Here is a 25,140-nt window from a genome sequence, read left to right as displayed (position 1 = left end):
TACATTTTATCTTTGTTTATATGGTACTTTTTCACTTCTTTAGTTGAAAATGTAGTTAAGAAAAAATATTTGGGGGAGTCAGGCGGTAGCACAGTGGGTTAAGCGCACTTGGCGCAAAGTGCAAGGACCTGCATAAGGATCCCGGTTCGAGCCCCCTGCTCCCCACCTGCAGGGGAGTCACTTCACAGGCGGTGAAGCAGGTCTGCAGGTGTCTGTCTTTCTCTCCCCCTCTCTGTCTTCCCCTTCTCTCTTCATTTCTCTCTGTCCTATCTAACAGACTACATCAGTGACAACAATAATAACTACAACAACAATAAAAAGCAACAAGGGCAACAAAAGGGGAAATAAGTAAATAAATATAAAAATATTTTTTTAAAAAGTATTTGGGGCTGGGTGGTGGTGTACCTGGTTGAGTGCACATGTTATAATGTGAAAGGACCTGAGTTTGAGCCCCTGCTCCTCACCTGCAGTGGGAAAGCTTTGTGAGTGATGAAGCAGTGTTGTAGATGTCTATCACCCCCTTCCCTCTCTGGATGTCTCTGTCCAATAAATAAATAAAGATAATACAAAGCATTAAAAAGAATAAAGTAAATATTATTGGAAGAAAAATCAGATGTTAAAAAGCTGTACTCCATAATATGTTAGCACATTTTGCCTTTTTTTTTAAAGATCTTGTTTATTTTATTTTATTTATTTATTGGATAGAGACAGCCAGAAATCAAGAGGGAAGGGGTAGAGAGACACCTGCAGCCCTGCTTCACCACTTGCAAAGCTTTTCCTTTTTGGTGGGGACTGGGGGCTTGAACCCCGGCCCTTGTACACTGTAACATGTGCACTCAACCAAGTGCACCACTACCCGGCTCCGCCTATTTGTTTAATATTGCCTTAAGAAAGGTTTTAGTTTCAATGGGAATTTTTTATGATTATGCCTCTATTTAAGAAAAAAAAGTATCCTGGCAGTTAGCTGGAAACACAAGTTCAAACTACTTTATTGCTTTATTGTTCTTTTGGGTCAGATATTGGGGATTTCATCTGCACCATCTTCATGGTTTCCAGTGGTCTTTAAAAAATTTTTTTTTAATTTATTTTTTATTTATTTTCCCTTTTGTTACTCTTGTCTTTTTATTGTTGTTGTTGTTGTTGATGTCGTCATTGTTGGATAGGACAGAGAGAAATGGAGAGAGGAGAGGAAGACAGTCACCTGCAGACCTGCTTCACCGCCTGTGGTGGGGAGCCAGAGGCACGAACCGGGATCCTCACACTGGTTCTTGCACTTTGTGCCACGTGTGCTTAACCCGCTGCGCTACCGCCTGACCCCCTCTAGTCGTCTTTTATGTATTTCTCATTTCCTCTGCATTCCTGACTACAATGATGAAAGATCTAAGGCAGGTTGCTTGACACCTTCCAGAGAGTCAGATGGCAGAGCTGAAATTCTCCCGCGTGGGCTTCTAAATGCTCTCCACTAGCCCCTCCAGACCTGTCCTATGAGCCTCCCCAGGAGTCCTAGGCGTTTACCCAGGACTGGATAATACCACTTTTTCTAGCGCTTCCCTTACCCATAACTGCTTTTCTTTTTCTCTTGTTTTTAACAAATTATTTTATTTTAAAACTTTTTTAAAATTTGTTTATCTGATTTGATAGGCGGAGAAAAATTGTGAGAAGGGGAGACAGAGAGAGAGAGAAAGAAACACAGACACCTGCAACACTGCTCATGAAGTGCCACAGAGGCTTGAACCTGGGTCCTTGCACATGGCAACAAGTTGTGTGCTCAACTGGGTATGCCTCTGCCTGCCCCCCATAATTGTTTTCCTTAGTAATTAATGCATTATTCAAATAACTACTTTTCTTCAGAATGAAAGTGAACTTCCCAAACTTCTGAGTTTTTAAAGATTGCTGATTTTCATTGTTTTTAGGTTTTTTTTTTTTTAAAGATTAATTTTTAGAGAACAGCATTGTTTCCAATCTCTCTCTGCCCCTCCTCCGCACAAAGCCTGAGAGAGAAGGAAAAAGACACAGCACCAAAGCTTCCTCGGTGTGCTGGGGCTGGGCCTGAACTGGTCGCGCACGTGGTGGAGCGGCTCACGCGCAGTCCAGCGAGCTCCTGTCGCCTCAACAGCGCTGCATTTCCAAGCCTCGGGCTCTGACTAGTGATATTCTGCTTATCTACTGCTCTCGCATAACTAAATAAATTTGAAATGATCTATCTGTATTTGCTACATATGAGAGAGTTTCACATAAGGCAGAGAGAGAGACAAACCTGAGACTCGGGTGAGTCCCAGTGTCCTCGGTAGCTGATTCCCTAGTGGCAAGATTTCTGACTTTACTTTTTCTTTCTTTCCTTCCTTCTTTCTTTCTCTTTCTTTATTTCTTTTAATTTTTATTTATGGAATGGAATATTGACAAGGCCATATGACAAGAGGGATACAGTTCCACACAATTCCCACTACCAGACCTCCGTATCCCATCCCCTCCCCAATAGCTTTCCTATTTATGCTTCTGGGAGCATAGACCCAGTGTTCTGGGATGCAGAAAGTGGGAAGTCTGGCTTCTGTAAGTGCTTCTCCGCTGGACGTGGGTGTTGGCAGGTGGATCCACAACCCCAGCCTGTGTCTGTCTGTCCCTAGTGGGGCAGGGATCTGGGGAGGGAAGGGGGGGTTCCAGGACACATGGGTGAGGGCGTCTGCCCAGGGAAGTCAGGTTGGTGTCATAGCAGCATCTGCAACTTGGTGTCTGTGAAAGAGTTAGTATATAAAGCAGAACAAATTGTTGACTAATCATGAACCTAAAGGCCAGAATATTCTCTCAGTTCTGTTAACATTTTCCAAAGGAATTACAATCCCTGTTACTTGCTTGGCAGGGGATTATGAACTTAAAAAAAAACAACTTATTTCAAGGTGCAGTAGTGGTCCTGGACATTTATGCTTATAACCATTTGCCCCTTTCTCCATTTTCCTATCATTTTCTGCAGTTGTCTTTGCTGTCTAAATCTTGTGAGGCACCTAAAACTCCAGGTGATGTTTGTGTCTCTTTGCCTTTGAGATCTTTACAGCTCTCTGGCAGCGTCTGCGTGTACATCTAAACTAAGCATATGCTGGGGCTTGGGTAGAGTGCACTGTTTGCCACATGAGAGAACACAGCAAAGAACCCATGCTCTATTCATTTATTTTTGTTTGTTTGTTTGATGAGCTTTTCTAATGTTTGTTTGCTTATTAATGAGGGGCAGAGGAAACACCAAAGGATTACTCTGGCATACACAGTACCGGGGATTGAGCTCAGGACCCCATGCTCACAGGTCCTGTACTCTAGCCACTGTGCCATCTCTCCAACCTACTTATTTATTTATATTTATATTTTCTATTTTTTATGAGGGGCCTAAGGCTTTACAGTTTTAATCATTGACACATGAGTACTGTTTCATTATGCACCAGCCCCCACAGTTCTCTTCATCTCTCCCCCTCCCCCTCCTTCCCCAGAGTCCTTTGCTTTGAGGCCCTTGTTATGCCCATTCCAGGTTTCACTGTGCGTTCTCCCACTCTGTCCCTACTACTACATACTCATCTACTTATTTGTTTTTATATTTAGTGAAAATGAAAACTTCAAAACGAAGCTGGCCTTAAATGAATCTTTGCTGAAATAAAGTAAAGGAATCATTGAAAGCTAGGACTAAAAATAGAAACCATTCAAACCATCATTATAATTCTTTCTGCTAGCATCCTACTCTGTATTTTTTCCCTTTTAATGTAGTCTGAATGTTCTGCATAGTGTGTTCACTTGGTTATTCAAGAAATGCTTGTGTTTTACTTTCACCAACCATTTTTATTGGCTTATGTTTAAGGGGTGCGTGATCCCTCTCTTAAGGAGATGTTCTTAGCTTGCCATTTTTGTAAAAACTTGGTCATTTAAGTTGTTTTTCTCATTTTAATGAGTTTAGATTCATGTAGTAAAAATCCTTAAAAATATATTGTTTAGAACTATAACTTCAACTTTCCGACCGAGGTGTTTATTTTTTAGTTAGTGAAACAAAGGGAATTTTTGCACCCCAGAGCACTGCCCAGCTCTGGTTTATGGTGGTGCAGGGGATGAACCTGGGATTTTTGGATTGCAGGCATGAGAGTCTCTTTGCATAACCCTTATGCTGTCTACACCTGCCTGAGATTTTTTTTTTGGCCTATTTAAATGTCTTTTCTTTCTTTTATACTCTGGTTTCTCTTCAGATCATACAAATCTTTCGCCTTTTAAATGTCTTTTCTTTCATCCATACTTTAATTGTATCTCAAAAAATAGTAAATAGTATCTCAAACCTTTTTTTTTCTTTGTGGGGGGAGGTTAATGGTTTACAGTCAGCAGTAAAATGCAGTAGTTGGCACATGTGTAACATTTCCCAGTTTTGCACATATCACTCTAATTCCCCACTGAGGTCCTCCTCTGCTATCCTGTTCCAGGACCCAAACCCTTCCCCCAACCCAGAATCTTTTACTTTGGTGCTATACACCAATCTCAAACCTTTTTTTCTTAATAAAGAATAAGACTTGTTTAAAATGACCTTTCTGTTTTTAGGTCAGATTTTAAAATGGTTTTATATTGTTTTCTTCACAGTTCCATCTCCCAACCTTTATAGCCAGCTGAATGCACTACAGTTTACTGTGGATGAGAGAAGTATTCTGTGGTTAAATCAATTTCTGTTGGACCTAAAACAGAGTCTTAATCAGTTTATGGCTGTATACAAGTTGAATGACAGTTCAAAATCTGATGAACATGTTGATATTCGAGTAGACGGCCTAATGCTAAAGGTACCCTATAAACAGGTGGCTGTGAAAGCCAACAAACCCATTCTAAAGAGGGACACTTAGTTATTGTAATTTCTGGTTTCTAAGAGGAATGCTCAAATACAGATCAAGCCTTGTCGCAATATTGAATTTTATTTTAAATCTTCAATTTTAATTTTGATTTTCAATAGGAGTGTTAAGAGACTGTTTTTGGTGGGCCAGGCAGTGGTGCACCAGGTTAAGCGCACATAGTTCAAAGCGCAAGGACCTGGGTGCTCAAGGATCCTGGTTGGAGCCCCCAGCTTCCCACCTGCAGGGGGTCACTTTACAAGCGGTGAAGCAGGGCTGCAGGTGTCTCTCTTTCTGTCTCTCTCTCTATCTCCCCCTTCTCTCTGTTTCTCTCTGTCCTATCCAAAAAATTAATTAATTAATTAATTAATTAAAAGGCTTCAGGAGCAGTGGGTTCATAGTGCAGGCACTGAGCCCCAGCTGTAACCCTGGAGGCAAATGGAAAAAGAGACAGTTTTTGTCCTTGTCCTCTCTACCTTTTTGTTGTTGTTACTGTTGCTAGGTCCTCGTGCTGTATGCATTCCCAGCATGGATTATACATCTTGTTAATTGAGAAACGGGATGGTACCACAGCACTGCTCCACCAGTGACCATCCTCACAGTACCAGTGTTTGAAGCTGGGGCATCACACATGATAAGGCATGTGCTGTACTGAGAGAGCAATCTGACCATTTGCCTTCTTTTTATTTTGCTTTTTTTCCTGCTTATTTGTTGCAAGGAAAAAGCCTCCTCTAGTGAGTTGGGGGCTGGGGTCAAACCTGGGTCACGCACTAGGCAAAACAGTGCATTATCCAGGTGATCTATGTAGTTGGCCCTCATCCAGTCAGTTATATCTCACATGGCCTATCACAAATACTCCCTTTTCCAAACGTGGCACTTTCTTATGTATTCAGGGCCCAAGTCAAGAATTATTAATATTGATTTAATCCAGTTTTGTGATATATTATAAACAAATATATACCACCACTATATATGTAATCCATTGCGTTTGTTTAGAAAGTTTATTTCTTGTGGTTAGTCATTTAGGTCTTTAGCTGGATAGAATGAAAAGATTTGTGAGGAGGACAGGATTATGTCTGAATAGTAGTAGTAGTACTTTGGGTAGGGGTTGCCAAAAAGAATCCCTGATCCTGGATCATATGCTTGGTATTTTATCTTCAACACATATAGATTTTTAAATTAATCTTAGTGCTTCTTTCTCTTCTAGTTTGTCATTCCTTCTGAAATGAAGTCTGAGTGTCATAAAGATCAACCACATGCAGTTTCTATTCAGAGTTCTGAGATGATTGCCACAAACACGAGGCACTGTCCGAACTGTCGGCATTCTGATCTAGAAGCTCTGTTTCAAGACTTTAAAGACTGTGATTTTTTCAGTAAAACATACACCAGGTTCCCCAAATCTTGTAATAGTTTTGATCTCTTGCATCCTATCTTCCAGAGACATGCTCATGAACAGGATACCAAAATGCATGACGTTTATAAAGGGAATATTGCTCCCAAATTGAATAAACACACCCTTAAAACTTCTGCTGCCACTGATGTCTGGGCTGTGCACTTTTCTCAGTTTTGGGTAGATTATGAAGGTACGAAAAGTGGGAAAGGACGACCAGTAAGTTTTGTGGACTCTTTCCCTCTTTCCATCTGGATTTGTCAACCAGCAAGGTACGCAGTGTCACAAAAAGAGCTGCACACCTGCAACCAAGTGTCTCTAAATACGTCACAAAGTGACTCCAGTGATCTGACTGGCCGACTGAAGCGGAAAAAGCTCTTAAAGGAGTATTACAGTACGGAGTCGGAACCCTTGACAAATGGTAGTCAGAAACCTTCTGGCAATCGTTTAAGGCAGTCCTCTTCCGCCCCAGATGCAGACATTCATGTCCTGGTTCATGTTCATAAACATGTCAGTATGCAAGTCAACCACTACCAGTATCTGCTACTGCTGTTTCTCCATGATTCACTTATTCTGCTTTCAGAAAACTTAAGGAAAGATGTAGAAGCTGTGACTGGTAGCCCTGCTAGCCAGATGTCAATCTGCATTGGGATTTTACTTAAAAGTGCAGAAGTGGCTCTTTTGCTACACCCAGTGGACCAAGCAAATGGGCTCAGGTCTTCTTTTTGTCAAAGTACGAGTCCGGCTGTTCATGACTGTTTGCCTACAGAAAATGGAGAACTTTTGTCTTCAAAAAGGAAGCAAGTCAGTGGTGTGCCTCAGAGTAGGCATGTAACTGTCAGTCATATGTCAGACAACAGGTCTATGAGTGTTGACCTAAGCCATGCCTCTTTGAAGGATCCTTTGCTTTTTAAATCAGCTAGTGATACAAATCTGCAGAAAGGTGTTTCTTTTCTGGATTATCTATCAGATAAACATTTAGGAAAAATAAGTGAAGATGAAAGTGGTGGAGTGGTTTGCAAAAGTAGTTCCGGGGAAGTTGGATCAGAAACAAGTACCAGACGGGACTCATCTTATGCAGATTCAAATGATGTCTTAAGGCACAGGCAAGATTCGAGTATACAGGCATCTGGTAATGGTAACCAAAGTGTACATCCAAATAAGCTAACTAGAACAGGAAGTGAAAACACAGAGTCAATCTTCAAGGCTGAAGATTTGCTTTCAGACACAGCTTCACTTTCTGAGAACCTGGATATCAATAAAGAAGCACCCACAGTTAAAACACTTAAGTCACAGTCATCTTTAAGGTAACAACATACTGTTGTTGGAGTTTGGGTTCTTTTTGTTGTTGTTTGTTGTGCTGTGTGGGCATGTTTTTTCTTGGGGCAAAGCTGCTTACAAAATATGCATTATTACAATTAACACCTGCAAGAGTAGGTTTTTTAATATGAGAACACCTTCAACTTGCAACATGTAGTTAAAAGACTTGTAGATGTTAAAACATATTTATTTTGCTATAAGCAATTTCAGAAAGATTTCCCCCCATATGTAATGATTTTCTAATAATTTTTTGTTAGCAGTGGAAAGCCTAAGGAAGGCTGCCCACCCAACCTGCCTCCACTCTCTGTTTCCTTTAGAAGCATGAAAAGGAGCTCTTCACAAATCTCACTGGACACCGTTTCACTTGACAGCATGGTACTGGAAGAGCAGTTGTTGGAAAGTGACGGAAGTGATAGTCACATGTCTTTGGAAAGAGGTAAACCAATTCAGTTAAGAATTGATATTCTACCTCTATAAATCTTAGAAGTGTCATTTAGGTATCTAGATTACATTTAATAATTACAGTCCTAGGGGGCTGGGTGGTAGTGCAGCGGGTTAAGTGCAGGTGGCACAAAGCACAAGGACCGGCATAGGGATCCGGTTCAAGCCCCCAGTTCCCCCCACCTGCAGGGGGGTCGCTTTACAAGTGGTGAAGCAGGTCTGCAGGTGTCTATCTCCCCCCCCCATCTCCCCTTTCTCTCTCCATTTCTCTCTGTCCTATCCAACAACGACAATAACAACAACAACAATAATAACCACAACAGTGATAGACAACAAGGGCAACAAAAGGAGAAAAATGGCCTCCAGGAGCAGTGGATTCATCGTGCAGGCACTGAGCCCCAGTAATAACCCTGGAGGCGCAAAAACAAAAACAAAAAAAAATCACAGTCCTCCCCCAAAAGGCCTATTCTCTTTGTACTGTAGGCACACACAATTGTAAGAGTGTTGCCTAAATATCTAATGGTTGTACCATAGTTTCTGTAGCCAAATATACCTTTCTTTCTTTTTCACTACTTTTTCTCTTTATTTATTTATTTCCTTTTGTTGCCCTTGTTGTTTTATTGTTATAGCTATTGATGTTGTCGTTGTTGGATAGGACAGAGAGAAATGGAGAGAGATGGGGAAGACAGAGGGGGAGAGAAAGACAGACACCTGCAGACCTGCTTCACCACTTGTGAAGCGACTCCCCTGCAGGTGGGGAGCCAGGGGCTTGAACCGGGATCCTTAAGCCAGTCCTTAGGCTTTGCACCGCCTGCGCTTAATTGCTGCGCTACCGCCCAACTCCCCCACACCTTTCTTTTTATGGCTGACACCCAACACACATGACTTTATTTCACCAATCCAGGGCTGCGTTTTCATTTAGATAGATGAGGCAAATGGGGGAGGGGATAGGAATACTATGGCACAAAATCCTTTTTTTTTCTTCCTTTTATTTTGATAGAGAGAATTTTAGAGGCAAGAGGGTGAGAAAAAAAAAAGAGAGAGACACTTGTAGCCCTGCTCCACTGCTTGTGAAATCCCCCCCTTGCAGGTGGAGAGCAGGGTTTGAATCCTGGTCCTCACTCATAGTAGTGTGTGGGCTCAACTAGGTGCACCACTGCCTAGTCTCCCAGCACTGAATCTCCTGTTGCTGCCACACCTCCATGTGGGACCAGGGCTTAAGTCTTGGTCACAGTAGTCATTGAACTGTCTTACGATGTACATATCTTCACCATCAGTTACTTTCTTGATATTGGATTATCATTTTGTTATAAAAATGCTGTAGTCCGTGTCATTGTTCACCAATTTCTCTTTGTATTTCTAATTACTGTCATAGAGAAGATTCAGCAGTAAACCATTTTCAGAACTTTGAAAAATAAAACAAAATTGATTTTTATAGCAAATAAATGAAGTGCAGCTATTCATTCCTAATTTTCCTAAATTGTAATGTTTATATCAGATGAATTGATTTTCATTAGAAAAGCACTTTTTATTGTTTTAATATTCAAGACATATATGAATACTCTCTTTTTAAAATCATTTTTTATATTTACTTATTTACTTTTGGATAGAGATAGAAGGAAGTTGAGAGGGGAAGGGAGATTAAGAGGGAGAGAGACAGAGAGACACCTACAGCCCTGCTGCACCACTTGTGAAGGTTCTCCCCTGCAGCTGGGCACCAGGGGCTTGAACCTAGGTTCTTGAGCACTAGAATGTGTGCGCTCAACCAGGTGCGCCACCACCTGGCCCTCTATGAAAACTCTCTTGCTGTTAAAAATAAAGTATGAAAATATCCAGGGTAAAAACTGAAAGTATCACTTTCACACCGATTTGCTTTCTCTCTCTGATGCCATTCTACACTCTAGAAGTAACTACCTTCAACTTTTGCTGCTATGCTTTTCTTTTGGTTATTTTATTAAGGCATTAATGTTTTTTTGTTTTAGTTTCGTTATTGGGGAATTAATGTTTTACATAAACAGCATTAGTGGTTTAGTACCGCTGTCGACACATAATTGCAGTCTCCATTTCCCTGTGACAGGTGGGTGTTTGCAAACCACTCTCACGCCCAGCCTAGGTCTCATCCACCATTGTGCACCAGGGCCCCAAAGCCCCACCAGCCCCTTCCTTCTCCAGTGTCCTTTGGTATAATACCCCAAACCCAGTTCAAGTTTAATTTTCTGTTTTCTCTTTCTGTTCTTATTTCCTAAGTTCTGCTATAAGTGAGTTTCCAGTTTTCATCCTTCTCTTTTTTGACTTATCTCAACACAATTCCTTCAAGCTCCATCCAAATTGAGGTGAAGGAGATGACTTTGTTATTTATTTATTTTTCACTTTGTTATTTTTAACAGATGTTTTAGCAACAGATGACACTATTCCATTTTTGGCAGTACTAGAGTTATTTATACCCATGTTATTGCTGTGTCATTTGACAGATGACAATTCTAGCTTCATTGAAAAATAAATAAAATTGAGCAATTTGGTTGAGTTTTGGAGATTTTACAAGTTGAAGGTGGAAGACCAAACTGCAATTTCGCCTTATTTTACTGTTTTACTTCTGTAAATGGAAGAACATGTGTGAAGTTTGTGAAAAGTTGCTTAGAGTTTGACGTGGCAGTGCTCTACAGGAACGCCAGTGCTAGTGATTGATGGCTCATGAAATTCTGTGCTGGTGACTTTGATCTATGACACTCCTCAATCAGGGAGGCCGCCGAGGTTGATGACAACAAAGTCATTGATGGAGTTAGGCCCAGGTTACATGACATGAACAGTTGTCACTCAAGCCTCCAACCACCTGAAGAGGCTGGGAGACATAACAAGCTTGATACTTCGGTTCCTCAGGAACTCAAGTTCATTAATGGCATGTATAAAACATCTGTGATATGCTCGTCAATTGTGAGGAAAACGATCCTTTTTTGACTGATGCCTGGTGATGAGAAGTGATTGTTCACAGCAGTGTGGCATGCAATCGGGCTTAGTCCCTATGTGATGATTCACCTCAGACAGCATGGAAAGCAGACATTCACCAGAGGGAGGCTGTGCTCAGTGTGTGGAATTTTAAAGGTGCTGTGATTTTAGACCTCCTGCCATGGAACCAGAAAGTCAGTTTTCATGTGTACAGTCGGCAGCTGGACGGCTCAAACAAATCCACCAGAAACATTCAGAACTCGTTTGTCTGGACTCGTGTTCCATCATGACAGCACAAGACCACATGTGTCTAATCACCTGTCAGAAACTACCGGATGGGCCATATTGCCACACCCAGTGTACTCACCAGACCTTGAGCAGTCAGACTTCCACTTGTTTCACTCTCCTCAAAACTCCTGTGTGGAGTAGTTCAGCTCGGCGAGGCTGTAAATCAGCACCTTGCTCAGTTTTTCCACCTGTAGAGACAGGACCTTCTATGAGCGAGGAATTATGAGGCTCACTTTGGCAAAAGGTTATCAAACAAAATGGGCAATGTATCAGTGATCTTTGTTCTTTATAAAAATAAATAACCTCTGTGCGAAAGGACCCACATAAGGACTCAGGTTCAAGCTCCCCTCCCCACCTGTAGGGGGAAAGCTTCAGGAGTGGTGAAGCAGGTCTGTAGGCGTCTCTCTTTCTCCCTCTCTGTCCCCCCATCCCCTCAGTTTCTCTCTGTTATATTGAATGTAATGGAAAAAAATAATAAAAGACGTTTATAAAACAGAAAAAAGTCACAACTTTTTAAAAATATTTATTTTATTCCCTTTTGTTGCCTTCGTTGTTTTATTGTTGTAGTTATTACAACAATTAGTTATTGTTGTTATTGATGTCGTCATTGTTGAATAGGACAGAGAGAAATGGAGAGAGGAGGGGAAGACAGAGGGGGAGAGACAGACACGTGCAGGTGGGGAGCCTGGAGGCTCGAACACTGGTCCTTGAGCTTTGCGCCACCTGCGCTTAACCCACTGTGTTACCGCCCGACTCCCATGTCACAACTTTTTTGACAAACCAATTATACATATAGGGCTTTAGAATTCCTAACTTTTTATTGTAGGAAATTACTTCTGATTGTTTAGTAACCAGCCACAATTTAAAAAAATTATTTATGTGTGTGAGAGAGTGTATGACAGAGAGAGTGTGTGTGTGTGTGTTTGCCTCCTGTTTTATCATTGGGACTTGATGCCTGTAGAGCTCCACCATTCCCAGTAGCCATTTTTTTCTTTTTCTTTTTTATGCTCCATTTCTTGTGAAGCTTCTTCCCTTCTTCAGGTGGGGAATGGGCCTTCACCTGGGTTCTTACACTTGGTCACATGTGAACTCTACCTATAAGCCACCACCTGGCCCTTGTATTTAATATCTTTAAATAAGGCTAGGTTTGAGAGTTGAAGGACTACCACACTGTTGAATCATGGAGAAAATTGCTTTTTATTTGTTTGCTTTTTTATTGCTTGATTAATTTATATTAGTTTACTTTCGTATTCTTTCAGGTGTTAAAAAAAACTCAACAATCAGTTATCAGAGCCCAGCAGAGAATGCAAACACCGGTGCAAACCTACAGAATTATGGGGAAACTTCCCCAGATGCCATCAGTACAACTTCAGAGGCTACTCAAGAAAATCATGAAGAGATGGTAATGATCTGTCCAGAGAAATGCCACTAACACTTACTCATATTCAGTGTGTACATAATTCAAGCCATTAATATTTGAAGTTAACTGACAGAGATGATGCTTCATTCTCCCTTATTTTATTTTATTTTATTTTATTTGACATTACTGTTATCTCTGGGGCTCAGTGCCTGCAGGATGAATCCACCACTCCTGGAAGCCATTTTCTTTTTCCTTTTGCTGATGAGCTCAGAGAAATTGAGGGAAGGGGGAAGACCCTCCAGCACTATTTCATTACTTGTGTAGATTTCCCCCTGCAAGTGGGGACAAAGGACTTGAACCTGAGTCCTTGCACATGGTAACATGTGAGCTCAATCAAGTGTGCCACTGCTTGGTATTTAACTTTTTTTTTTTTTAATGCGATGCTAAAGGTCAATCCAGGGTCATATATATGCACATTCACACTGAGTCTACTCCTGGACTAACTCTTTTTAGAATGAGAGAGAGACAGAGTACGCTCAAAGTGCCACTGTATCATTTATGGAGTTCTTTCTGCATTCCTCATGTTGTACCAGGGCTCAAACCCAGAATCTCCCAAAGGAAAGGCGGGCGTGTTGCCGATGATTTTTCTACTCTTGAAAATTGTTCCATCCTTCTTCCTGAATTGATTTTTTCTAAATTTTACTTTTGCAAATGTGTTTTATTCATTTTGAAGAGAGGAAGTTACTTTTTCAATCTTTTATGTTTTCACCCTTTGGATTCATTTAAATGCATCTTCTATAAATTTGATGGTAAGAATGGCAGTCTGCAGAAGAATCATGTCATTATGTTAAGCCGACTAAGTGACATATTCTTATGAACTACTTAAAAATACATTCAGCTTCCAGTGAAAGTCATTTTATATGGAATTTCATATAATCTGTGTGACAATAAATAGTTTTTTTGGTTGAAGTTGAAGTATTTGAATGATATGATATACTAATATTATTTATGTGCTTATTGCCAGATGTCTGTGGTGGTATTTAAAATCACTGGTATCAGTGGGGAAATCGACCTTCGAGGGGAAGATACAGAAATCTGCCTTCAGGTGGACCAAGTGACGCCTGACCAGCTAGGCAATGTCAGCCTCCGGCATTATCTTTCTAACCGTCCAGTAGGTGAGCCTGTAATATGTAATATGATTTCTGTTTTTAAAACATTTTTATTATCTTTGTTTATTGGGTAGAGACAGTCAGAAATCAAGAAGGAAGAGGAAGATAGAGAGGGAGAAAGACTGAGAGACACCTGCAGCTCTGCTTCACCACTTACAAAGCTTTCCCCCTGCAGGTGGGGACTGGGTCCTTGTGCATTGTAATATGTGCACTCAACCAGGTGTGCCACTGCCTGGCCCCATAATCTGATTTTAATCGGTTTCATTCTCTGTGCATATGACCCAGAACTCCTTTTCTTGACATAGTTCACTTCAAGGAAATTCCACTTATTTGTAGTTAATGCAAGCTAGTTGTTCTTTCTGGTGACCTGATTTCCATAAAGGAATTTGATTAGGTTATTAGAAATATAATCTATTGAAGATATACTCTCTCAATTCCTTTTTAAAAATTATTTGGGAGTCGGGCGGTAGCTCAGCAGGTTAAGCGCATGTGGCGCAAAGCACAAGGACCAGCGCAAGGATCCCAATTCGAGCCTCCTGGCTCCCCACCAGCAGGAGAGTTGCTTCACAGGCGGTGAAGCAGGTCAGCAGGTGTCTGTCTTTCTCTTCCCCTCTCTGTCTTCCCCTCCTCTCTCCATTTCTCTCTGTCCTATCCACAACGATGACATCAGTAACAGCAACAATAATGGCTACAACAATATAAAACAAGGGCAACAAAAGGGAATAAATAAATAAATATTAAATATATATATTTATGAGAAGGAGTGGGGGGAGTAAGCAAGCTGGAGCATCTCTCTGGCTCATGCCATATTGGGACTTGAACTCGAGGCCTCATACTTAACAGTTTAGTACTTTATCAATGATACTAACTCCCAGGTTGCTATCAGTTCTTTTTGCTTCTGCTCTTGTTAAGTTTCATCTTGAGTGAATCCAAGAAGGGTATATTTAATTCCATGCTAGAATAAATGTCAGTTTCTTAATTCTGCTATCTTGCCTATAAACAAGCATTTCCTGAGTCTTGTATGGTATCTTTTTATTATTATTATTTATTTATTATTGGATAGAGGCAGAGAGAAATTGAGAGGGGAGGGAGAGATAGAGAGGGAGAGAGAGAGAGAGACACCTGCAGACCTGCTTCACCACTCATGAAGCTTTCCCCTTGCAGGTGGGGACCAGGGTTTTGAACCCAGGTCCTTGCGCACTGTAATGTGTGTGCTTAGCTAGGTGCACCACCACCTGGCCCCAGTTTAGTATCTTATACTTGGACAAATCATGTATTCCATGCTCTTGGTTCTCCATTCTAAGATCAGCACTTTGATTTGAACATAAAGGGTTGTTATACATATTTCAAAACACATACTATGTATAAAGAGGAATCCACAGGGGGCTGGAAAATGGCGCAGCAGGTTGAGCACAGGTGGTGCAAAGTGCAAGTATCAGCGTAAGGATCTGGGTTCAAGCCCCCGGCTCCCCACCTGTAGGGGGGTCGCTTCACAGGTGGTGAAGCAGGCTTGCAGGTGTCTGTCTTTCTCCCTCCCTCTCTGTCTTCCCCATCTCTCTCAATTTCTCTCTGTCCTATCCAACAACAACGACATCAATAACAACAACAAAAACAAGGGCAACAAAAGGGGAAAATGGCCTCCAGGAGCAGTAAATTCATAGAGCAGGCACAAAGCCCCAGCAATAACCCTTGAGGCAAAAAAAGGAAACCACATTAAACCATAATCTTTTTTCAAATGTATAGGAAGTTAACAGGCATGGTTTTCTTTTGAATAAATGATTTTATCGGAGTTGTTATTCTAAGGATTTAAAATGGCAGAGTTCAGGGGCCAGGAGGTGGCTCATTCAGTAAAGTCTACACTTTACCATCTCAAGGACCCACATCTGAGACCCCTTCCTCCTTCTCTTCCCTCTCTTTCTCCATCCCTCCCTCCTGTCTTCCCTTCTTCCCTTTCTCCCTCCTCCCTTACCCCTCAAGAGTCTTCACCAATCAGGGATGACATTTTCAGATAGAACGAGAAACGTGAAGAGAAAGAAAGACACCAGAGTACTGAATCTCCCTCAGGTGGAGGGGGTCCTGCTTGAACCTGGGTGGCGTGGCGTGCACCTTCCTAAGTGAACTGTCTTGCCTGGCTACAACTTTCTGTTGTTTTATTCTCTGGTCTGAGTTCCAACAATTGAGCCTTGGGACCTCTAGAACCTGTTGCATAAGTCCTTAGACTATCTTCCCAGATCCCTCCCCCTTTTGAGTAAACATTAGGAATTCTAGAAGTTTCAATTCCCTTCCTCCCCCTTTTGAGTAAACATTAGGTATTCTAGAAGTTTCAATTCTCTTCCTTCCTTCCTCCCTTCCTTCCTTCCTTCCTTCCTTCTTCCCTCCCTCTCTCTTTTCTTTTCCTTTCTTTCTTTCTTTCTTTCTTTCTTTCTTTCTTTCTTTCTTTCTTTCTTTCTTTCTTTCTTTCTTTCTTATTTTAATTTATTAACCAGAGCACTGCTTAGCTCTGCCTTATGGTGATACTGGGGATTGAACTTGGGACTTTGCAGCCTCAGGCATGAGAGTCTGCACAATTATGCTATCTCCCCTCTCAGGAATGACATTTTAAATAGTGCTACAAAGTTAATAATTTGTATCTTTTTCCATAGGTTCGGTTCATAAAGCTGTAATCCATTCCAAATCCTCTCCTGAGATCACACTGAGATTTGAAAGTGGGCCTGGTGCTGTAATACACTCTCTGCTTGCAGAAAAAAATGGATTTCTGCAATGCCACATAGAAAACTTTAGCACTGAGTTTTTTACATCTTCTCTTATGAATATTCAACATTTTTTGGAAGATGAAACAGTTGCAGCAGTGATGCCAATGAAAATACAAGTTTCTAACACAAAAATAAATTTAAGAGTATGTTAAATATTTTTTCTTTTAGTGTTATAAATGTTTTTGCTTTCCTGAACTTAGATTCATGCCTACAAATGTACCTTGTGTGATATACACTCTATCAGAATTAAAAGAAAGGTGCTGGGCTTTACGGTAACAATGAAGAGCATTCTCAGAAATGGGAAGATATCAGAATGGGCAGCCTTTTCACTTATCAGTTAAAGCAGGTGAAGATATATTTCTCATTCTTTGAAAATATTACTGACTGGGGCCAGGCAGTAGCATACCTGGCTAAGCACTCATATTACAGTGCGCAAGGACCCGGGTTCACGCCCCTGCTCTCCACTTGCAGGGAGGAAGCCTCATGTGTGGTTAAGCAGAGCTGCATTTGTGTGTCTGTCTCTTTCCCTCTCCACCTCGCCCTCCCCTCTCAATTTTTCTCTGTCTCTATCCAATAATAAAGAAAAAAATTTTTTTAGAAAGAATATATATATATATATATATATATATATATATATATATATATAAAAATATATATATATATATATATCTGACTGGGACTGGGAAATAGCTGACCCAGTAGAGGGCATACTAGACCCAGGTTTGAGCTCCTGGTCACCACATGGGAGAACCATGGAAAAGAGAGTTTCATAAGCTGTAGTGTGGTGCTGTGCTGTCTCCCCTGCCTGTGTTTTATCTCTGCCTCTCTCTTACCTTGTGTCTGAGGAGAAAACAAAAAAAGAGTTCAGAGGGAGCTGTCACCCAGCAAAGGCCTGGTAGCAAACACTTACACACTAGTGACCAGAAACAGTTCTTATTAAATATATGGTTATTTAAAGCTTGCCATTTACTTTAGTAACAAAATGCTGACGTGCTTCTCTTTCCTGTAGGATGACAGTCCTCGCGGAAGTACGGTATCTCTTGAGCCAGCTCCAGTAACAGTTCATATTGACCACCTTGTGGTAGAGAGAAGTGATGACGGCTCATTTCATATCAGAGGTAGATATAAAAGGCGATTTTAAATGAGCATGTACTGGAGATAAGTGAAAGGACATCTGGGCTGCTTCTAGGTTCTGGCAACTCCGAGTTGTGCTGCTATGAGTATAGGTGCCCACAGATCTCTTCCTGTTTCCTCTGGGTGAATCCCCAGGAGGGAAATTGCTGGGTCGTGGGTAGGTCCATCTCTAGTGACCTGAGAAGTCTCCTTTTCTTGTAGCCCTGTTGCATCCTTGCTACCTGCAAGGACTGAGCACACTCCTTGGCTTTTCCTCTGGCCTAAAGGTGCCAGGTGTGGGGATAGGTAGCTTAGCAGGTGCGGTGCCTGCGTGACCCTCACAAGTACCCTAGTCTGAGCCTTCCTGTTTCTGCTTCAGCCCCCGACCCTCAGCCCCAGGCAGGGCTCATGCCAGGCCCTGCGAAGTGAGGCATGTGGCAGGCCTGCTCAGAGCCAAGGCCACCCTCCTTGGAGCTAAGGACTGAGCCAGGGTAGGTGGGTTGCGGGTGACCGTGAGGCCAGGCAGAGGCTCTCTCTGGGGTGACCTGGTGCCACCTCTCACTGGCCACTTAGGCTTTAGACTTCACTCCTTGCACAGCGGAAACTGTTCTTCCTTGTTTCTCTGCTTGATAATAATGTCTCCATGTTAACAGTTCTATTTGTTTTATAAAGTAGTTTTTCACAGTTGCGCTTAAGTATTATCTCAGCATCTCATTTTTTGAGCAGATTCTCAGGTGCTTAACACTGGACATGATCTGAAAGAGAGTGTCCAGACTGACTCGGTACTGCTCACCAGTGGAAAGTGTCATCTGAAGGACCCACCCAGTGTCACTCAGGCCACCCAGACGAGTCCAGAGGCTCCTTGGCCTTCTCAGACAGTTAACGTCCCTGAATGCTCCTTTGGCTTCACCAGGGAACAGGTAATGACAAGTCTGGTTCATTCTCATTCAGTGTCAACACTTAAAGTAAACACTTGGGGGCCGGGCTGTGGCGTACCTGGTCGAGTGCACATGTCACCATGTGCAAGGACCTGGGTTCAAGCCGCTGGTCTCCAGCTGCAGTGGGGAAGCTTCTCGAGTGGTGAGGCAGGATTTCAGGCATCTCTCTGTCTCTTTCCCTCTCTCTCTCCCTCTTCACTCTTGATTTTTTTCCCCGTCTCTGTGCAATAAATAAAGATAATCAAAAATAAAGTAAACGAAACAACATTTTTCTCTCGGCACTCAGACGGCTCGCCTGGTGGGTGTGTGCTTTGGCATACACAGCACAGGGCCCAGTCACCGTATCACAGGAGAGGAGTCACTGCACGGGGAGGCTCAGGTATCCTGGTCTCTCATCTTTCTGTCTGTTCCTGACTAGATGGATATACCAGACTGAAGTGGGAAAGCCACACATGGCCAAGGCCCCAACTTGGCAAAGAATTTTTCCCTTGGGGCTCTTAGAATTGTCTAAACAATTCTTCTTCTAGTACATTTTCTTCTTTTGGCCACCAGGGTTATCTCTGGGACTTTAAGCTTGCACAACTCCATTGCTACCTTTAGTCATTTTTTCCCTTTTAGCTAGAGAGACACAAGGAGACGGAGATATACTGTGTACAGCATCACTCCATCATTTCTGTAGTGCCCCACTTCCATAGCAGTACATACACTGCATGTTGGTTTATTTGTCCTGTGGAGCCAAGGCACACTTCCAACATGGTGTGTCACTCCATGCTACCTTTACATTTAGTTACAGTGACAGAGACAAACGAAGAAAGAGTGGGAAAGACAGCACAGCAATAGTCTGCTGCTCTGTCAGCTCACATGCCGCCATGGCAGAATTCAAAACGGGGCCCGATACATGGCAAGACATGTGTCCTGTCTATTGAGCTGTCTTTCTGGCTGCTCACGTTTCACGGTAAAGTTATAGGGAAATGGGCACAGTGTTGTTTATCACTTTCTTCTTAACGTTTGAGTTGCTTCTTGGCTTTTTATTATTATAAATAAACAGGTTAAGCAGAGGGGTCGGACGGTAGCCCAGCAGGTTTAAGCGCATGTGGTACAAAGCACAAGGACCAGCTTAAGGATCCCGGTTTCAGCCCCCGGCTCCCCACCTGCAGGGAGGTCGCTTCACAGGTGGTGAAGCAGGTCTGCAGGTGTTTAACTTTCTCTCCCCCTCTCTGTCTTCCCCTCCTCTCCGGATTTCTCTCTGTTCTATCCAACAACAACAGCTATAACAACCATAATAACAACAACAACAAAAAGGGCAACAAAGGGGAAAATAAAAGCCTCCAGGAGCAGTGGATTCGTAGTGCAGGCACTGAGCCCCAGCAGTAATCCTGGAGGCAAAAAAACAAAAACAAACAAGCAAACAGGTTTAGCAGAATTTTATTTGATTATGATAGAATCACAGAATTCTTTGTGACACACAGAAAATCAGAGAATTTGGAAGCATAAGGTACCTAGTTCAGTCCCCAACTCTGCCTGTATCGGAGTGATGGTGTTATTCTCTCTGTCACTGATAGATAAGCAAAATCTAAATAGATAAGCAAAATCTAAAATAAAACTTGGGCACTCATAGCAGCAGATGATATGACCCTTAGGTGAAGGGGAGGGACGTCAAAGAGTTGTGGCATGAAAGTCAAAAAAGGAGGGAGACTCAGAAGGTAGGATAAGGCCTGTGGTGGTTCTAACTACAGAGGTGTGTGGAAGTGGAAATGAAACAAGACCATTATCCCACTGAGAGTTTAGTGTTTGAATTTTTGGCCAAAACTTAGAGACATGTTTAAGTGTTTGGTTTGTACTTCCAAATGCCTTCTGAAAGGATTTTCCATCTAAGAGTTTATTTATTAATGAGAAAGATAGGCAGAGAGAGAACCAGACATTACTCTGAGACATGTACATTCAGGGATGGAACTTGGGACCTCATGCTTGAAAGTCCAGTGCTTAATCCACTGTGCCACTTCCTGGACCACTCCACTTTTTTGTACTGAGTATTTTTATTACCCAGGTGTTGCACCATGGGCTACTATGTAAATAGCCTGTGTTTCCTGAAAATGATTAAATTCCCTTATTCCCCAAACTTGTTTTTTCAGCTCATGGAAGAGAACGAATCTCTTAAACAGGAACTGGCTAAAGCTAAAATGGCTCTTGCAGAAGCTCAGCTGGAAAAAGATGCTCTTCTCCATCAGATAAAGAGGAAGACAGCTGAATAGCAGAAGTGGCAGTAAACACTCAGGTTAGCTCTGAAGTCATGAGGTCATAGCAATAGTGTGATGTTACCAACTAGTAGGAGACTCTCCTCTTTGTCAAAAGAGAATTCGAATGGGGTAGGGTGAAGTGATGACTATTCCAAAGCCGGTTTGTAAAGTTACACACATTACAATCTTCTGGTGGTTTTGTGTTTGGGAGTTTAACCTTCTTTTAAACTGATATGATACAGGAAAGTCAACACATACTTAAGATAATTCATGCCTGATGAAAAGAAGATGGCATTTCCTAATTTTGATATCACATTATCGACATTTATTTAAAAAAAAGATAGACAAAACACTGTTGAGTCCCCACAGATGGCTAAATTTATGTATCATTATTTGTTAATAATTTACTATTATTTACAAAGATTCAAATGATTTTATGGTTATTGTAATATAAAAGGATGCTTGCATTTTAAATGTTATTAAAATTATGTACTTAAATCTATACTGAATTATTATAAAAAGTCCACTCAGCTAATAAATTGCATAATTGCTGGGTTTGAAATTTCTGGAAAATCATTGCTATACTGAACTTTATGAAGTTATTTGAAAATGTGAAAAATATTTTATGTGATGGGTAAGTTGTATAAATTGAAACTATAATTGTCAATGAAAATGGTACACATGTAAAAAAATAAAAAGCACAAATTGTAAAAAAGCACATTACAGTATGTGACCAACTGATTTCAGAAGCACTATTTGTATGTTCTTTCTACGCATTTTATGTTAGCAGTCAAAGATTGATTTAACTATCCTATATTTGGATTTGTAACTATCAGAATTTTAACTACTACTATTTATATTATTTCTTTATCTTCATCTTTTCTCTCTTTAAGGAGGAGGATGTTTTCAGAGAACTCCCTTTTCACACACATAAAACAATTTCATACCACCCTTGTAGTATATCATAAGTGAATGTCTTCACATACTGAGTTTATAAAGCTAGTTTTAAGTAAAGCTATCAGTGACATATACATAGTCTATATTAAGAATGGTTGGTAGATTTTTAATTCTATTTTCTAAGGATTAAGGTTGAAATCAACGTGAAAGAGAATCTCGGTATCATGCTTTATGAAATAAAAGTATATGATTGTTTACGAAATGGATTTTTAAAGATTTAAAATATATTTCTGATAGAATTTAACTAAGTGTTGTCTATTTTAAAACTCACATTCTTAAACATAAGTATATCCAAGATAGAACATGAAACAGCTGTACTACTCTTTCTTTAGGATACTTGAACTTTTTAAAACCATATTGAAACACTTTATGGTGCTTTGCTTGTTTGACTTAGCCATTCTGCATCTGAGTACTGGCAAGAAACATGTTCCCTTTACAGTAAGTGTTGGAGTGGTTGGATTTTATTGACAAGAGTACTGACCTTTTTTCTTCTATGATTTCCATTGATACTGTGTGGGAATACCGGCCCTGTTTTGGGAGATTATGATGCATCAGTGAACAAATTAAATTATTTATATTTCACGTCAGGATATTTTAAAAGTCACATTAAACCATGTTACTCTTAAAATTGTATAATCGCCTGAGATTCAGAACAAAAGTTGGGGAGCTGGGCGGTAGCGTAGTGGGTTAAGCACACATGTATGCAAAGCGCAGGAACGGGTGTAAGGATCCCGGTTCAATACCCCAGCTCCCCACCTGCCAGGGGGTCGCTTTGCAAGCAGTGAAGCAGGTCTGCAGATGTCTACCTTTCTCTCCCCTCTCTCTTTCCCTCCTCTCTCGATTTCTCTCTGTCCTATCCAACAACAACAACAGCTATGACAATAACAACTACAACAAGGGCAACAAAATGGGAAGAATGGCTTCCAGGAGCGGTGGATTCGTGGTGCAGGCACCGAACCCCAGTGATAACCCTGGAGGCAAAAAAAAAAAAAAAAAAACTACACCAAAAGTCTGACAAAAGAGTTAAAATAGATAAGCTGTTTAAATAAGTCCTCATGTAGAATGCTTTTGATTTGTAGGCATGTAGTCAATTCAAGTTGTAGCTTCCACTATACAAAAGCAGGATTAATGGGACATGAACTTCTTCAGAGCTGACATTGTTTCTCAGGACTAAGCTCTTTGCTCTATGTAAGTTTTAATATTATGGCATATATAATTGTCCAGTGGTATGGAGAATGAACATTGTCCTTATTCTTCTCCAGTTTATTTGAACCTTTGAAGGAAATCATAGTAATAGTACAAATGAAACTTGATATAGATCTGAACCATCTGTGTGGTTTGTTAGATTCATAAATATTTATAAGTGATTTTTTTTTTTTAAGTATAAAAACAAAGACTATTCAGAGCTTGCTAGAGCAAGGGCCTCAGCTGTTGGCATTTTGGCAGGCCCTGTGGGAGGCTTTCTTATGGAAAGGGAGGTCTTCACATGTGCTTGGACTGGAGCTTAGTGGCCTGCGGAAGCTACAGACAGGCTGACAAGTGGGGCACCCCTAGGGCTGAGCTAGAGATGCAGGTCTAGCTTTTCTGGTTGGTCCTGAGTTGAAAAGGGGGTAGAAACGAGGGGCACTGGAAGTTATTAAGTCCTAGTCATTGTGGACTGACTGTTAGAGAAATTTTCTAGATTCCTGGATAATCACTAGAGGTAGCAGTTGGGATTCCTGCAAGAGGGACTTCTAGTGGGCTGTTGATTGCAGCTAAGGAGATAGTTCTGTTTCTCTTTTTTTCCAAACGATTTTGTTGGAATAATGGTTACAGTGCCATACACATAGGGGCTCAGACCTGGGTCCTCAACATGGTGACGTGGCTGAGCAATTTCCAGCCTGGGGTTTTCTTTTCTGAAGTGTAGGGTTTTTAAATATATTTTATTATCTTTACTTATTAATTGGATAGAGACAGCCAGAAATCAAGAGGAAGGGGGAGATAGAGAGGGAGAAAGACAGAGACACTTGCAGCGCTGCTTCACCACTCATGAAGCTTCCCCCTGCCGGTGGGGGCTGGGAGCTTGAACCTGGGGCCTTGTTCGCTGTAACGTGCACTCAACCAGGTGTGCCACCACCCAGCACCTGCAGTGTTTTTTTTTTTTCATTGCTCTTATGAAGAAAACAAAAATGTTTGATCTGGGAAGGTAACATAATGGTTTTGGAAAAGACTTTCATGCCTGAGGCTCTGAAATCCCAGGTTCTATCAAACCTCACCACTAACATATACCAGAGCTGTGCAATGCTCTGGTTTAAAAAAAAAATTTTTTTTTATTTGGGCTTGGGGAGATAGCATAATGCTATCATGTCTGAGGCTCTGACAGCCCATATTTAGTCAGTCCCCAGTACCACCATAAGCCAGAGCTGAACAGTGCTCTTGTCTGTCTCTCTGCCACTGTCTGTCTGTCTCTCTCTCTTAAAATAAAATTTTGTTTAAAAAGTTTACTCGACTGCAAGGTCACATATACTAAGCCCACTGTCTACTATCAAGTAGAGGAGAATTCTGGGCATCAAGTGAACTATTGTCTTAAAACTGCAACTGGCATCCCGCCTTAGCAAGCTTTCAGTACAGTTTGGCTCTTCTGTTAGTGCCCAGGTTACTGTGCAGTGAATTTCAGTTACTTTATGTGGCACCTTCACTGCCCTGTAAGTTTCTGGACGAGTGAAGGTGCTTCTTCCACCACAGGAACCTTTGTTCCTGCTGTTCCTTCAGCTAAAAACGCCTTCCTTAGTTCCCTGCCTCGTTCATTCCTATTTGATTTTCATATTTCAATTCCTTCACCACTTCCTCAGGGAAGCAGCCCCTAATTTCTGCCACAGGATAAAGATTTGTTGCACAGTTTATCACATGACCACACACCTCCCTTGGCACTGACCCTTTGTCATTGTATATGTACTTGATTAATGTAGACCATCACGATTGTAAACTTCATGAGGACGGGAATTGTCTTGTTGTCGTAAGTGTTCAACTCTGTATTATGCCTTCTAGGCTGCCTGGATCTTAGGTACTCAATAAATTTGTTGAAAGAATAAAATATATTAATGAGTTACCAAGAATGTTTTTCACATGTTGAATTCTTCCTCTCCTTTGGATTGAGGACAGAAAAATAGGAGGGAGTTACGAAAAGGGATGGTTTCCCTAAGCCCGTAAGGAAGGACTGGAGACTCTCTTGTCCGTGTGCTCTCCTTGTTCTAACCTCTGCACTTGCTGTGGGTTTCTCCATCAGCGGCTCCCACAAAGCACAACAAGCACATCCCTTCAAAAGGCCCCCTTGATGCCAGAGTGTCATCTGGTCTGATCAGAGCATATGGTGTTGTGGCTGTCAGGCTCTGTCATTCCTCTCAGCCACACAGGATG

General features: G+C 41.4%; 1 protein-coding gene across 3 annotated transcripts in view; it reads left to right on the top strand.

Annotated features, from left to right (window-relative positions):
- BLTP3B (bridge-like lipid transfer protein family member 3B) overlaps window positions 1-24,839 on the top strand; it is a 98,295-nt gene extending 73,456 nt beyond the window's left edge. For all 3 annotated transcript variants that reach the window (XM_060195596.1, XM_060195597.1, XM_060195598.1), the window contains exons 13-21: window positions 4,597-4,790; window positions 6,043-7,532; window positions 7,863-7,981; window positions 12,477-12,619; window positions 13,602-13,752; window positions 16,389-16,642; window positions 17,509-17,617; window positions 18,339-18,532; window positions 20,683-24,839. In XM_060195596.1, coding sequence (XP_060051579.1) covers window positions 4,597-4,790; window positions 6,043-7,532; window positions 7,863-7,981; window positions 12,477-12,619; window positions 13,602-13,752; window positions 16,389-16,642; window positions 17,509-17,617; window positions 18,339-18,532; window positions 20,683-20,802 — 2,774 coding nt within the window. In that variant the 3' untranslated portion in view covers window positions 20,803-24,839. The remainder of the gene's footprint in view (window positions 1-4,596; window positions 4,791-6,042; window positions 7,533-7,862; window positions 7,982-12,476; window positions 12,620-13,601; window positions 13,753-16,388; window positions 16,643-17,508; window positions 17,618-18,338; window positions 18,533-20,682) is intronic.
- Window positions 24,840-25,140: the final 301 nt, after the last annotated feature.

Source organism: Erinaceus europaeus, chromosome 7 (genome assembly GCF_950295315.1).
Source record: "Erinaceus europaeus chromosome 7, mEriEur2.1, whole genome shotgun sequence".
In the NCBI taxonomy this organism is placed as follows: Eukaryota; Metazoa; Chordata; class Mammalia; order Eulipotyphla; family Erinaceidae; genus Erinaceus; species Erinaceus europaeus.
The sequence above is the reverse complement of the archived record's forward strand: the minus strand, read 5'-3'. Positions and strand labels throughout refer to the sequence as shown.